Raw genomic sequence first — 15,779 nt, 5'->3', positions numbered from 1 at the left:
CGGCGAATTCTTGGTTACTTCTCCAATTAATCTTTCTGTTGAAGTTTTGATACATCTCCCCCAGAGTGACTATGCTAAATAAGGGTTCTATTTTCTAAGCCTTGGGCGGAGATAAAGTGGACGGAGATATAGGTGGTCATTCCGAGTTGTTCGCTCGTTGCCGATTTTAGCAACGGAGCGATTAAGGCAAAAATGCGCATGCGCATGCGGTTAGTATTTTAACACAAAACTTAGTAGATTTACTCACGTCCGAACGAAGATTTTTCATCGTTGAAGTGATCGGAGTGTGATTGACAGGATGTGGGTGTTTCTGGGCGGAAACTGGCCATTTTCTGGGAGTGTGCGGAAAAACGCAGGCGTGTCAGGAAAAAACGCGGGAGTGTCTGGAAAAACGGGGGAGTGGCTGGCCGAACGCAGGGCGTGTGTGTGACGTCAAACCAGGAACTAAACGGCCTGAGCTGATCGCAATCTGTGACTAGGTCTGGAGCTACTCAGAAACTGCTAAGAAATTTCTATTCGCAATTCTGCTACTCTTTCGTTCGCAATTCTAAGCTAAGATACACTCCCAGAGGGCGGCGGCTTAGCGTGTGCAATGCTGCTAAAATCTGCTAGCGAGCGAACAACTCGGAATCACCCCCATAGTACCAACCAACCAGCTCCTAACTGTCATTTTTCAAACACAGCCTGTAACATGGCAGTTAGGAGCTGATTGGCTGGGACTTTAACTCCGACCACTGCATTTCTCTCCAAGGCTTAGTAAATTAACCCCTAAATCCTTCTATGTCAGAACAACTTCGGTCTGTGAAATGCCACTGCTCAAGTTTCTTTCCTTCTGTTATATATATATATATATATATATATATATATATAATAAGAATTTACTCACCGGTAATTCTATTTCTCGTAGTCCGTAGTGGATGCTGGGGACTCCGTAAGGACCATGGGGAATAGACGGCGCCGCAGGAGACTGGGCACATCTAAAGAAAGATTTAGGTCTATCTGGTGTGCACTGGCTCCTCCCCCTATGACCCTCCTCCAAGCCTCAGTTAGGACACTGTGCCCGGAAGAGCTGACACAATAAGGAAGGATTTTGAATCCCAGGTAAGGGGCCCTACTCATTTGACGATGCGCCGCCGAGGTGCCCGACGGCCGAAACGGCCGACGAGCGACCCGGCGGCGGGGGTGCAGTGACGGGGGGAGTGAAGTTTCTTCACTCCCCCCGTCACGCGGCTGCATTGAAGTGCAGGCAAATATGGACGAGATCGTCCATATTGGCCTGCATGCACAGCCGACGAGAGACCAGCGATGAACGAGCGCGGGGCCGCGCATCGTTCATCGCTGGAGTCTCCACACTGAAACATATGAACGAGTTCTCGTTCATTTATGAACGAGATCGTTCATATCTTTCAGAAAATCGGCCCGTGTGTAGGGCCTATAAGACTCATACCAGCCACACCAATCACACCGTATAACTCGTGATAGGAACCCCGGTTAACAGTATGATAACAACGGAGCCTCTGAACAGATGGCTCGCAATAACAACCTGATTTGTGTAACAATAACTATTTACAAGTATTGCAGACAATCCGCACTTAGGATGGGCGCCCAGCATCCACTACGGACTACGAGAAATAGAATTACCGGTGAGTAAATTCTTATTTTCTCTGACGTCCTAGTGGATGCTGGGGACTCCGTAAGGACCATGGGGATTATACCAAAGCTCTCAAACGGGCGGGAGAGTGCGGATGACTCTGCAACACCGAATTAGAGAACTCCAGGTCCTCCTCAGCCAGGGTATCAAATTTGTAGAATTTTGCAAACGTGTTTGCCCCTGACCAAGTAGCAGCTCGGCAAAGTTGTAAAGCCGAGACCCCTCGGGCAGCCGCCCAAGATGAGCCCACCTTCCTTGTGGAATGGGCTTTTACAGATTTAGGCTGCGGTAGTCCCACCGCAGAATGCGCCAGCTGAATAGTGCTACAAATCCAGCGCGCGATAGTCTGCTTAGAAGCAGGAGCACCCAGTTTGTTGGGTGCATACAGGATAAACAGCGAGTCAGTTTTCCTGACTCCAGCCGTCCTGGAAACATAAATTTTCAGGGCCCTGACTATGTCCAGTAACTTGGAATCCTCCAAGTTCCTAGTAGCCGCAGGCACCACAATAGGCTGGTTCAAGTGAAACGCTGATACCACCTTCGGGAGAAACTGAGGACGAGTCCTCAACTCTGCCCTATCCATATGGAAAATCAGATCAGGGCTTTTATAGGACAAAGCCGCCAATTCTGACACACGCCTGGCCGAAGCCAGAGCCAACAGCATGACCACTTTCCACGTGAGATATTTCAAATCCACAGTCTTAAGTGGTTCAAACCAATGTGATTTCAGGAACTCCAAAACCACATTGAGATCCCAAGGTGCCACTGGGGGCACAAAAGGAGGCTGAATACGCAGAACTCCTTTGACAAAAGTCTGAACTTCAGGCAGTGAAGCCAGTTCTTTCTGGAAGAAAATAGACAGGGCCGAAATCTGGACCTTAATGGACGCCAATTTGAGGCCCAACGTCACCCCTGCTGTGATCCGGGTAGGGATGACTTCCTCCGGAATGCCCTTTTCCTTCAGGATCCGGTGTTCAACCGCCATGCCGTCAAACGTAGCCGCGGTAAGTCTTGGAACAGACAGGGCCCCTGCTGCAGCAGGTCCTGTCTGAGCGGCAGAGGCCAAGGGTCCTCTGATAGCATCTCTTGAAGTTCCGGGTACCAAGCTCTTCTTGGCCAATCCGGAACCACGAGTATAGTTTTCACTCCTCGCCTTGTATTATTCTCAGTACCTTGGGAATGAGAGGCAGAGGAGGAAACACATAAACCGACTGGTACACCCACGGTGTTACTAGAGCGTCCACAGCGATCGCCTGAGGGTCCCTTGACCTGGTGCAATATCTTTTTAGCTTTTTGTTGAGGCGGGACGCCATCATGTCCACCTGTGGTCTTTCCCACCGGTTTACCAGCATTTGGAAGACTTCTGGATGAAGTCCCCATTCTCCCGGGTGGAGGTCGTGCCTGCTGAGGAAGTCTGCTTACCAGTTGTCCACTCCCGGAATGAACACTGCTGTCAGTGCTAACACATGATTTTCCGCCCATCGGAGAATCCTTGTGGCTTCTGCCATTGCCCTCCTGCTTCTTGTGCCGCCCTGTCTGTTTACATGGGCGACCGCCGTGATGTTGTCTGATTGGATCAGTACCGGCTGGTTCTGAAGCAGGGGCCTTGCTTGGCTTAGGGCATTGTAAATGGCCCTTAGCTCTAGAATATTTATGTGAAGCGAAATCTCCTGATTTGACCACAGTCCTTGGAAATTTCTTCCCTGTGTGACTGCGCCCCAGCCCCGAAGGTTGGCATCCGTGGTCACCAGGACCCAGTCCTGTATTCCGAATCTGCGGCCCTCTAGTAAATGAGCCCTCTGCAGCCACCACAGCAGCGACACCCTGGTCCTTGCCGACAGGGTTATCCGCTGTTGCATCTGGAGATGGGACCCGGACCATTTGTCCAACAGGTCCCACTGGAAAATCCTTGCGTGAAACCTTCTGAATGGAATTGCTTCGTACGAAGCTACCATATTTCCCAGGACTCTTGTGCATTGATGTACCGACACCTGTCCCGGTTTTAGGAGGTCTCTGACTAGAGATGACAACTCCTCGGCTTTTTCCACTGGAAGAAACACTTTTTTTTCTGGTCTGTGTCCAGAATCATTCCCAGGAACAGAAGACGTGTCGTCGGGACCAGCTGTGACTTTGGAATATTGAGAATCCAGCCGTGCTGTTGTAGCACTTCCCGAGAAAGTGCTACCCCCACTACCAACTGTTCCTTGGACCTCGCCTTTATCAGGAGATCGTCCAAGTACGGGATAATTAAAACTCCCTTCTTGCGAAGGAGTATCATCATTTCGGCCATTACCTTGGTAAAGACCCTCGGTGCCGTGGATAACCCAAACGGCAGCGTCTGGAACTGATAGTGACAGTCCCGTACCACAAATCTGAGGTACTCCTGGTGAGGAGGGTAAATGGGGACATGCAGGTACGCATCCTTGATGTCCAGGGAGACCATGTAATCCCCCTCGTCCAGGCTCGCAATAACCGCCCTGAGCGATTCCATCTTGAACTTGAACCTTTTGATATAAGTGTTCAAGGATTTTAAATTTAAGATGGGTCTCACCGAACCGTCCGGTTTCGGTACCACAACATTGTGGAATAGTAACCCTTCCCCCTTGCTGAAGGAGGGGTACCTTGACAATCACTTGCTGTGAATACAGTTTTTGGATAGCCACCAACACTGCCTCCCTGGCAGAGGGAGTTGCTGGTAAGGCAGATTTTAGAAAACGGCGGGGGGGGGGGGGGACGTCTCGAATTCCAGCCAGTACCCCTGAGATACTACTTGAAGGGCCCAGGGATCCACCTGTGAGAGAGCCCACTGTGTGCTGAAATTTCTGAGACGGGCCCCCACCGTACCCGGATCCGCCTGTGAAGCCCCAGCGTCATGCTGTGGACTTACCGGACGCGGGGGAGGACTTTTGCTCTTGGGAACTGGCTGTATGCTGCAGCTTTTTCCCTCTACCTTTGCCTCTCGGCAGAAAGGATGCGCCTTAAGCCCTCTCGTGTTTATGGGGCCGAAAGGACTGTACTTGATAATACGGTGCCTTCTTTTGCTGTTGGGTAGCCTGTGGCAAAAATGTCGATTTCCCAGCCGTAGCTGTGGAAACGAGGTCTGAAAGACCATCCCCAAACAGTTCCACCCCCTTATAAGGCAAAACTTCCATGTGCCTTTTTGAATCGGCATCACCTGACCACTGCCGAGTCCATAACCCCCTTCTGGCGGCAATGGACATTGCGCTTATTTTTGATGCCAGCCGGCAAATATCCCTCTGTGCATCACGCATGTATAAGACAGCGTCCTTTATATGCTCTACTGTCAGCAAAATAGTGTCCCTATCCAGGGTATCAATATTTTCCGACAGGGAATCTGACCACGCAGCAGCAGCACTGCACATCCATGCTGATGCAATCGCTGGTCGCAATATAATGCCCGTGTGTATATATAGCTTTTAGGGTAGCCTCCTGCTTTCTATCAGCAGGATCCTTTAGGGCGGCCGTATCCGGAGACGGTAGTGCCACCTGTTTTGATAAACCTGTAAGCGCTTTATCTACCCTAGGGGACATTTCCCAACGTGACCTATCCTCTGGCGGGAAAGGGTACGCTGCCAATAACCGTTTAGAAATTATCAGTTTCTTCTCGGGGGAAGTCCAGGCTTCCTCACACACCTCATTTAATTCCGTAGATGCAGGAAAAACTACTGGTAGTTTTTTCTCACCGAACATAATACCCTTTTTTGTGGTACCTGGGGTACTATCAGAAATGTGTAATACATTTTTCATTGCCTCAATCATGTAACGGGTGGACCTATTGGAGGGTACACTAGTCTCACCGTCGTCGACACTGGAGTCGGTATCCGTGTCGACATCTGTGTCTGCCATCTGAGGTAGCGGGCGTTTTAAAGCCCCTGATGACATTTGAGACGCTGGAACAGTCACAAGCTGAGTAGCCGGCTGTCCTATGTCGTCAAACCTTTTATGTAAGGAGCTGACACTGTCACGTAATTCCTTCCATAAGTCCATCCACACAGGTGTCGACCCCTCAGGGGGTGACAACACATTTACAGGCATTTGCTCTGCCTCCACATCATTTTCCTCATCATACATGTCGACACAGCGGTACCGACACACAGCACACACACAGGGAATGCTCTGACAGAGGACAGGACCCCACAAAGCCCTTTGGGGAGACAGAGGGAGAGTATGCCAGCACACACCAGAGCGCTATATACCACAGGGATATCACCTATAAAGAGTGTTTTCCCTTATAGCTGCATATATATATTATACTGCGCCTAAATTTGTGCCCCCCCCCTCTCTTTTTTACCCTTTCTGTAGTGCAGGACGGCAGGGGAGAGCCAGGGAGCGATCCTTCCAGCGGAGCTGTGAGGGAAAATGGCGCCAGTGTGCTGAGGGAGATGGCTCCGCCCCTTTTTCGGCGGGCTTTCTCCCGCTTTTTGTGTTATTCTGGCAGGGGTAATTTACACCTATATAGCCTCTGGGGCTATATATGGTGTCAGTTTTGCCAGCCAAGGTGTTAATATTGCTGCTCAGGGCGCCCCCACCCAGCGCCCTGCACCCATCAGTGACCGAAGTGTGTGGTGTGCATGAGGAGCAATGGCGCACAGCTGCAGTGCTGTGCGCTACCTTGGAGAAGACAGAAGTCTTCAGCCGCCGATTTTCCGGACCTTCTTGCTTCTGGCTCTGTAAGGGGGACGGCGGCGCGGCTCCGGGAACGGACGACGAGGTCGGGTCCTGTGTGCAATCCCTCTGGAGCTAATGGTGTCCAGTAGCCTAAGAAGCCCAAGCTACCACCACTTAGGTAGGTTCGCTTCTTCTCCCCTTAGTCCCTCGCTGCAGTGAGTCTGTTGCCAGCAGGTCTCACTGTAAATAAAAAACCTAAACTATACTTTCTTTCTAGGAGCTCAGGAGAGCCCCTAGTGTGCATCCAGCTCGGCCGGGCACAGAAATCTAACTGAGGCTTGGAGGAGGGTCATAGGGGGAAGAGCCAGTGCACACCAGATAGACCTAAATCTTTCTTTAGATGTGCCCAGTCTCCTGCGGAGCCGTCTATTCCCCATGGTCCTTACGGAGTCCCCAGCATCCACTAGGACGTCAGAGAAATATATTTATCTTTCTACCAGTAGCTGATGGAAGATTGAACTGGATCTAAAACTGGCAATACCAGTAATACCAGTCTGCTTGTTTAAACAAAATGCCCTTTCCTGTAGTTAGGATATAATTGTATTTAGGAACAATGCCCATGTAAACGTATTGTCAGGCCCGGCGCTATCCGCTCAGCGAAGGGATGCAGTGCAGGGAGGCGCTGGGACGGAGAGGCGCTCCCCCTGCTCTGCATTCCTTCCCTGCTGCGCCGTCCTGTCCCCCGTGCTGCAGCTGGCAGCGGCGCTTGTAGCATTAGAATCCTCCTCCCTCCGCTCCCTACCCCTCACCTGTGTGACAGGACAGCGCTGTGTATGGGACACAAGGGGGCGGAGCTTCATGGGATGGAAGGGGCGGAGCTAAACGGGCCGAAGGGGGCGGAGCTACACGGACCAGGCTGCTATAGTGTACAGACTCAGAGGGAGACTGGCTTAGGTAAGTGAAGGGTGAGAGGGAAGTGTGTGTGTATTATGTGTGTGCTTGTGGTATGTCTGTGTGCGTTTATGTGTGCTTTAAGTACGCTACTACTACAGGGGGGGCATTACGTGTAACGTCGCTACTAATAGGGGGGCCATTACGTGTAACAACGCTACTAATGGGGGGGGCCATTACGTGTAACAATGCTACTACTAGGGGGGTCATTACGTATAAGGACGATACTACTACTTGGGGGGGCATTATGTATAGGATGCTACTATTACTTGGGGGGCATTACATATAACAATAATACTACTACTTGGGGGGCCTTATGTATAAGGACGCTACTACTACTGGGGGTGCACTATGTATAAGGACGCTACTACTACTGGGGGTGCACTAAGTATAAGGACGCTACTACTACTGGGGGTGCACTATGTATAAGGACGCTACTACTACTGGGGGTGCACTATGTATAAGGACGCTACTACTACTGGGGGGGCATTATGCATAGGGATGCTACTACTACGGGTGGGGCATTACGTATAAGGACGCTACTACTACTTGTGGGGCATTACGTATAAGATGAATAAGATTGTGCTACATTGTGGCGAAATTTTGAATGGGGGTACTATTGTGTGGCTATGCCCCTTACTTGTGAGACCACACCCCTTTTCCCGGTGCGCGCCAAAGGAATATGGAAGGGCGCAAATTTATAGTTTGCAGGGGGGCGCCGAACACCCTAGCACCGGCCCGGCGTATTGTGATACTGTGGGTGCTGCCAGCAGACTGGCTGTGTGGCAGATGAGTAAGTAGCCCATCAGGCTGGTATTAGCCTACTCATTTGCATCTATAAAGAGGCTGGGATAATTCATGCACCTGTTTTCCAAAACAAGTTTATCAGGGGACTTCAATTGGGTGCAAGGTTTATCTGCAGAAAAAAAAATCACGGACCTCTTGCCCAATTTTTGGTTACCGCAGGTTATGTTCGCTCCCGATACCTGCTGTATCCTACTAAAAAAAATAAAGTTCAGCCCTGAAAACCTGCGGCGTGTGAAAAAAATAAAAAGTTACTCTCCGGTCCAGTGGTGCCCGCAGCCTCCTGTGGTCTTCCCTCCAGCTTTGCCCTGGGGAGGGGGCAGCTGCGAGGCGGAGGGGATGCTGGGAGATGATTTATTTTCTATAGAAATCACTGCGTCTCATTTTCTCTCCTTTAATTGAGTAGCAAAACCCCCCGCCACGGGGTATTTTACATTTCCCGCCCTTAATTGAATTCCCCCCTCTATATCATTAAAATCTGCTATAGACTTTAGAACCACTTCTGTCAATCAAGTGTAGCATATGAAATGAATCAGCACAGTCTCCTGGTGTGTCCTAGCCCCATCGCGTTGCGTCTAAGATGCATTTTCGACAAAAAGACACCCAACGTTAGCAGGGTCTCACAGGACCTGGCGTGTCAAGAGGGGCTGTTGGTGCGGGATTAGTGTGAATTACCGACGCTCGGGATGTCGAGGACACATCTGTGGAGTAGTAGTGATTCTCACAGGCCTACCATCAATCCAGTAATTGTCCTCTTCTCACCATACTTGGGATTACCTCGAAATTTACAAATTCCTATTTACTTTGGAGTCTATGCAAAAACCTGTGCCAATCTGTCCTGTAGTGTGGGCCAGAAGCACTAAGCCTTAAAAAGTGATAAAGTGGAGAGTGATAAACTTCCAGCCAATCAGCTCCTAACGATCATTTTTCAAACACAGCAGGTGACATGGCAGTTAGGAGCTGATTGGCTGGTGCTTTATCTCTGTTCACTTTATAACTTTTTAAGGCTTAGTACATAGACCCCTTTGGGAAGGGAATACATATAATATCCCAGGTTTTGGGATTCCAGCTGACACAATACCAACAGCGGCATCCCAGAGGTTAAAATCCTGACATGTCTCAAAAAGCTAACCTAACCCTGATCCCTAAACCCCCTAACCCTAACCCTCCTTTCTTGCAGCACGACCTTAACCCTCTTCCCCCCAGCAACCTAACCCTAACTGTCCCCGGTGGTGCCTAACTCTAACCCTCCCACCTAACCCTCCCTCCAGTGCAGCCTAACCCTTCCCGGGGGTGCCTAACTCAAACCCCCTCTCCCCGCCGCTTAACCCTAACTTCCACTCCACGCAGCCTAACCCTATCACCCCCTGCAGCCTAAACCTAACTCCCCCCCCCCCACTGCGGATTACCACTGTGGACTCCCGGCGGCGGCTCGAATGGAATACCTGCGTTCAGGATCCCGGCGCCAGCATTTTGATTCATGTCGGGATGCTGCCGTCTGCATTCCATCTGGCGGACCGCCGAACGCCGATATCTTGACGGCACCCCATGAGAAGTGGTTTATGTTTATAACTGATGCCACTAATAGTGTGCATTTCACAGCCTATGTGTAATATTCAGCAGTAATGGGCAACTGAAAGGCAAGAGCCAAATATGGGCATCAATGGGGTTACATATAGACCTCCATGCTCACTATAAACAAGAGCTATTAATAACGTTGAAGGAGATTGTGAACCTTGACGGGACTAGCCCAAGCCAAGCGGCTGCTATGGGGCCCAGTTGTGAGATCAACGTGATTATGTGGATCCATCAGCGCCAGGGGCCCCATTCTACTCTTCTGAGTATGCGCTGGTGCAGTATATGCAGAGTAACGCCCTGCTGTGTCACTCCAGCTGCTGTGGAACTAAGCATCCCATCATGCTCTGACACAGTTTAATTGTTAGGGTATGCTAAAACTGTGGCAGGAAATGTTGGGAAGTGTAGTTACACAGCAGCTGGAGTGACACTCGTTGCCTACCCAGGTCAAGTGCTTTCATCCATGTCATCATACCATCAGGCAGAGTTGTTTATTTTTGTTGCCTTGGTTACAACACTGCTGTGTTGCGCTTTCTGGATGGGATACAACTGTATCTAGGAAGCAGCTTTGTGTTGTATCCCAGAGCAATGGAAATAATCAAATCTTGCAGATGATATAAATGCAATATTGAAATGCACTGGAAAAAACCTACAAAGCTAAAGAAATGAATTTAGTAAATGTGGTAGGATGACATATACATGCCTATAAGTTAAAGTCACCTGTGGGTAGAAAACCTCTTTAACCTGTATCACTACATGATTAGTAAATATGATATTTTCGTAAGATAGCTAAATGTAGATTGCAGCCTCCATCCAAAGTTACACCTAAATAGTATAATATTGTTCTCAACACGGCAACAACTTTGACCCAGTTCACAAGGATTTTATATGCTCGTCTTGCTGACTAAGGCCGGCATCAGAGACCTGCAATTGTCAGCTGCTAACACCTAATAGTTGTGTACGGCACAGCAGGGAGTGTGGGTTGTAATAGAGTTAAACCTTCCTCCCTCTGCCAGGGGATAATTTCTATAGCTATATAAGTATATAGCGCACCCTGCTGGAAAATAGTAATGCAGAATGTAAACAATGGTTCTCAACTCTTCTCAAACCATCACCTGCACCCCGAGAAGTATTATTTTAGAACAATATTAAACAAAGTTCTACCCGCCAATCTCTACTAGAGGGCACACAGGTGTACAAATGCTGATGTCTATGTATGTGGGTGTGGATTGTTAGGTCGACAGTCATTAGGTCAACCACTGTTGGTCGACAGAGACTAGGTCGACACCTGAAATAGGTGGAAACAGTCATTAAGTCAACATTGAAAAAGGTTGACATGAGTTTAAAAAATAAATAAATTGGTGTCGTTTTCTTCATAAAGTAACCGGAAATCCCAATTAGTCCCTGTGTCCCCTTGCATGGCGAGCAAGCTTCAAGCAAGGTGCCTCACTCCGCTACTGCTGCACTCGACACAGGTTACTATTCCCAACCATAGTCCACGTGGATCGTAAAGTATGACATTTTTAAAAAAATGAAAGAAAAAAAAGAGTCAAAAACTCATGTCGACTGTTTCATGTGTCGACCTAATAACCATGTCGACCTAATGCATGTTGCTCAATAGTGGTCGACCTAATGAGTGCCGACCTAAGTGTTGTCGACCTAAAGACCGGATATCATGTATGTCTAGCCCTGTGTTGGATGGCTCTCGCCCAGTCTCCTCCATATGTAGCTGCTTTTGCATGCAGCCACATATGCTGGACAGCTTTATTACTACACTGCAGTTTCGCTAACGCTAAGGGGCAAATTTACTAAAGCTCCTAAAACCGAGATGGGTGTTGGTGCCCACAGCCCACAGCAACCAATCAGACGCAATCATTTTCTAAAAGGCAATAGAGAAATGCTAAACAGCTGATTGGTTGCTATGGGCAACATTACTAATTCTCTGTTTTAGAAGCTTTAGTAAATTTACTTCTAAATCTCTCATATTTTAAATTTGTCCCAACTGCAGAGCAACAAGATGTTGGCCATAGCAACCAATCAGATTCTAGCTATTATCTTATGAAGGTGATGCTAGATAAATGATCGGATTTGTTGCTATGGGCAACATCTACACTTCTAAAAACCCGTACTTTAGTAAATATACCCCTAGGAGTATCTGAATACATTCATTATTTTTGCATGCAGGGTAAATACTGGCTGTTTATGCATGAAGCCACAAATGTTGGACAGCTTTATTTTGACACTGTAATTTAGAGTTTAGCTAAGATACTCCCCTGCCAACTCTAAATCTCTCTGCATATTTAAGCCCATGTTTCTTTTAGAGTCACTGCAGGGAGTACTCCATGACACAAAGAAGAATCACTATTTACCTCCTCCAAGGCGGGATGTATTAAAAAGCATTGCCGCCCCTTACTGCCCACCGCAGCGATGCACGCATATGCAATTAACATTGCAATGCGCTGTCAGAAGGTTGTGCGGGGTCTCCGTCACCTCCCTGGGGTCTCTCACCTCCCAGACTCCGGCAAGCAGGCAGTAGTCAGTCCTGGCTCCTCCTCCTCCTCCTCCCTGCAGCCGGAAGGACCTCCGGCTGTGTTGCTGGGGTAAGAGGACCAGGGCTGCCTGCACACAGGTATGCCGGGTGAGAGGGGGCTCGGCGTGAGCGGGGCGGCGGTATGTGGCGGCTGGAGGTAAGAAGCCAAAAGATGGCGATACCGTTGGCGCAGAAAACCCGGCGGCCGGTTCTTAGTACATATGAAAATGCAGCAAAACTCCCGAAAATGTAGGTTTTACCGCATTTTCCCTGTAGTACATCACACCCTCAATGAGAAGCATGAAAGCCACAATAAGCGGAGGTAAAGAAAGTACAGTGAGAGGCAGGGCACACCTCTTCCCTTTAGCTCCTACACTATTGCTTGCATACTGGCTAATGGGAGAATGGTGACCGGGATTGGATGCACCAGGCATATTTATTTATTAAACAGTTTCTTATATAGCGCAGGAAATTCCATATGAAGGAATTTGGGATAGAAGTTCAGCTGGTGAGCGATACAGGTTGAGTATCCCATATCCAAATATTCCAAAATACGGAATTTTTGGAGTGAGAGTGAGATAGTGAAACCTTTGTTTTCTGACGGCTCAATGTACACAAACTTTGTTTAATACTAAAAATTATTACAAAATATTGTATTAAATGACCATCAGGCTGTGTGTATAAGGTGTATATGAAACATAAATGCATTCTGTGCTTAGACTTGGGTCCCATCGCCATGATATCTCATTATGGTATGCAATTATTCCAAAATACGGAAAAATCCCATATCCAAAATACTTCTGGTCCCAAGCATTTTGGATAAGGGAGACTCAACCTGTACTGGTAATGTAACAGATACAACCCTGGACAAAGAACCGACAGCGACACCTGCAGGCACAAGGCGGTACAAAATTCTACTTCATTTTTTTTTTTAATAACTTTTCAATAAATGCAAAATTGCAGTACACAAAAATAAATGACCTTTAGAAATGTTGTATGCCAAGGCATTTTTTCTCAACTCACATGATATGAAATAAGAGGTGACTTACCTTACAACAAAATAAAGTGTTACCGTGCCAGATTTTTTGGGCAAATCATGGTCAAGCACTCTCTGTTCTAACTGCAGCCAGGCATATTGTCCTCTGCAAGAGAAAAGGGTAGATACATGAACTTACTATCATAGAAAGATGCCTGTAACGCCAGTCTCACCAGAGCCTCACCTCAACACGGGATCCGGTCTGAAGATCGTCAGTGTCTAGGTCGACAATGTTTAGGTCGACCACTATAGGTCGACAGTCACTAGGTCGACATGGATGGAAGGTCGACAGGGTTTCTAGGTCGACATGTGCTAGGTCGACAGGTCTAAAGGTCGACATGAGTTTTTTTTTTAAAAATAAGATTTTACTTACCGATAAATCTATTTCTCGTAGTCCGTAGTGGATGCTGGGGACTCCGTCAGGACCATGGGGATTAGCGGCTCCGCAGGAGACAGGGCACAAAAATAAAGCTTTAGGATCAGGTGGTGTGCACTGGCTCCTCCCCCTATGACCCTCCTCCAAGCCTCAGTTAGGATACGGTGCCCGGACGAGCGTACACAATAAGGAAGGATTTTGAATCCCGGGTAAGACTCATACCAGCCACACCAATCACACCGTACAACTTGTGATCTGAACCCAGTTAACAGTATGACAACGTAGGAGCCTTTGAACAGACGGCTCACAACAATAACAACCCGATTTCTTTGTAACAATAACTATGTACAAGTATTGCAGACAATCCGCACTTGGGATGGGCGCCCAGCATCCACTACGGACTACGAGAAATAGATTTATCGGTAAGTAAAATCTTATTTTCTCTAACGTCCTAGTGGATGCTGGGGACTCCGTCAGGACCATGGGGATTATACCAAAGCTCCCAAACGGGCGGGAGAGTGCGGATGACTCTGCAGCACCGAATGAGAGAACTCCAGGTCCTCTTTAGCCAGGGTATCAAATTTGTAGAATTTTACAAACGTGTTCTCCCCCGACCACGTAGCTGCTCGGCAGAGTTGTAATGCCGAGACCCCTCGGGCAGCCGCCCAGGATGAGCCCACCTTCCTTGTGGAATGGGCCTTGACAGATTTAGGCTGTGGCAGGCCTGCCACAGAATGTGCAAGTTGAATTGTGCTACAAATCCAACGAGCAATCGTCTGCTTAGAAGCAGGAGCACCCAGCTTGTTGGGTGCATACAGTATAAACAGCGAGTCAGATTTTCTGACTCCAGCCGTCCTTGAAATATATATTATCAATGCCCTGACAACGTCCAGCAACTTGGAATCCTCCAAATCGCTAGTAGCCGCAGGCACCACAATAGGCTGGTTCAGGTGAAACGCTGACACCACCTTAGGCAGAAAATGAGGACGCGTCCGCAGTTCTGCCCTGTCCGAATGGAAAATCAGATATGGGCTTTTATACGATAAAGCCGCCAATTCTGACACTCTCCTGGCTGAAGCCAGGGCCAGTAGCATGGTTACTTTCCATGTAAGATATTTCAAATCCGCCGATTTGAGTGGCTCAAACCAATGGGATTTGAGAAAATCCAAAACTACATTAAGGTCCCACGGAGCCACTGGGGGCACAACCGGGGGCTGTATATGTAGTACTCCTTTTACAAAAGTCTGGACTTCAGGAACTGAAGCCAATTCTTTCTGGAAGAAAATCGACAGGGCCGAAATTTGAACCTTAATGGACCCCAACTTGAGGCCCATAGACAATCCTGTTTGCAGGAAATGTAGGAATCGACCCAATTGAAATTCCTCCGTGGGGGCCTTCCTGGCCTCACACCACGCAACATATTTTCTCCAAATGCGGTGATAATGTTGTGCAGTCACCTCCTTCCTGGCTTTTACCAGTGTAGGAATGACCTCTTCCGGAATGCCTTTTTCCCTTAGAATTCGGCGTTCAACCGCCATGCCGTCAAACGCAGCCGCGGTAAGTCTTGGAATAGACACGGTCCCTGCTGAAGCAGGTCCCGTCTTAGAGGTAGAGGCCACGGATCTTCCGTGAGCATCTCCTGAAGTTCCGGGTACCAAGTTCTTCCTGGCCAATCCGGAGCCACGAGTATCGTTCTTACTCCCCTTTGCCGTATAATTCTCAGTACTTTTGGTATGAGAGGCAGAGGAGGAAACACATACACTGACTGGAACACCCACGGCGTTACCAGAGCGTCCACAGCTATTGCCTGAGGGTCTCTTGACCTGGCGCAATACCTGTCCAGTTTTTTGTTGAGGCGAGACGCCATCATGTCCACCTTTGGTTTTTCCCAACGGTTCACAATCATGTGGAAGACTTCTGGATGAAGTCCCCACTCTCCCGGGTGTAGATCGTGTCTGCTGAGGAAGTCTGCTTCCCAGTTGTCCACTCCCGGAATGAACACTGCTGACAGTGCTATCACATGATCTTCCGCCCAGCGAAGAATCCTTGCAGCTTCTGCCATTGCTCTCCTGCTTCTTGTGCCACCCTGTCTGTTTACGTGGGCGACTGCCGTGATGTTGTCCGACTGGATCAACACCGGCTGACCCTGAAGCAGGGGTTTTGCCAGGCTTAGAGCATTGTAAATCGCTCTTAGCTCCAGTATATTTATGTGAAGAGACATCTCCAG

At 48.6% G+C, this 15,779-nt stretch overlaps 1 protein-coding gene across 1 annotated transcript in view; it reads right to left on the bottom strand.

The window, feature by feature from the left end:
- FRMD4B (FERM domain containing 4B) overlaps nt 1–15,779 on the bottom strand; it is a 326,444-nt gene that overhangs the window by 250,241 nt on the left and 60,424 nt on the right. The window contains exon 4 of the mRNA XM_063941063.1: nt 13,190–13,282. Coding sequence (XP_063797133.1) covers nt 13,190–13,282 — 93 coding nt within the window. The remainder of the gene's footprint in view (nt 1–13,189; nt 13,283–15,779) is intronic.

The sequence above is a fragment of the Pseudophryne corroboree genome, chromosome 9 (assembly GCF_028390025.1).
Source record: "Pseudophryne corroboree isolate aPseCor3 chromosome 9, aPseCor3.hap2, whole genome shotgun sequence".
Classification (NCBI taxonomy): domain Eukaryota; kingdom Metazoa; phylum Chordata; class Amphibia; order Anura; family Myobatrachidae; genus Pseudophryne; species Pseudophryne corroboree.
This window is presented reverse-complemented; position numbering and strand designations above follow the sequence as displayed.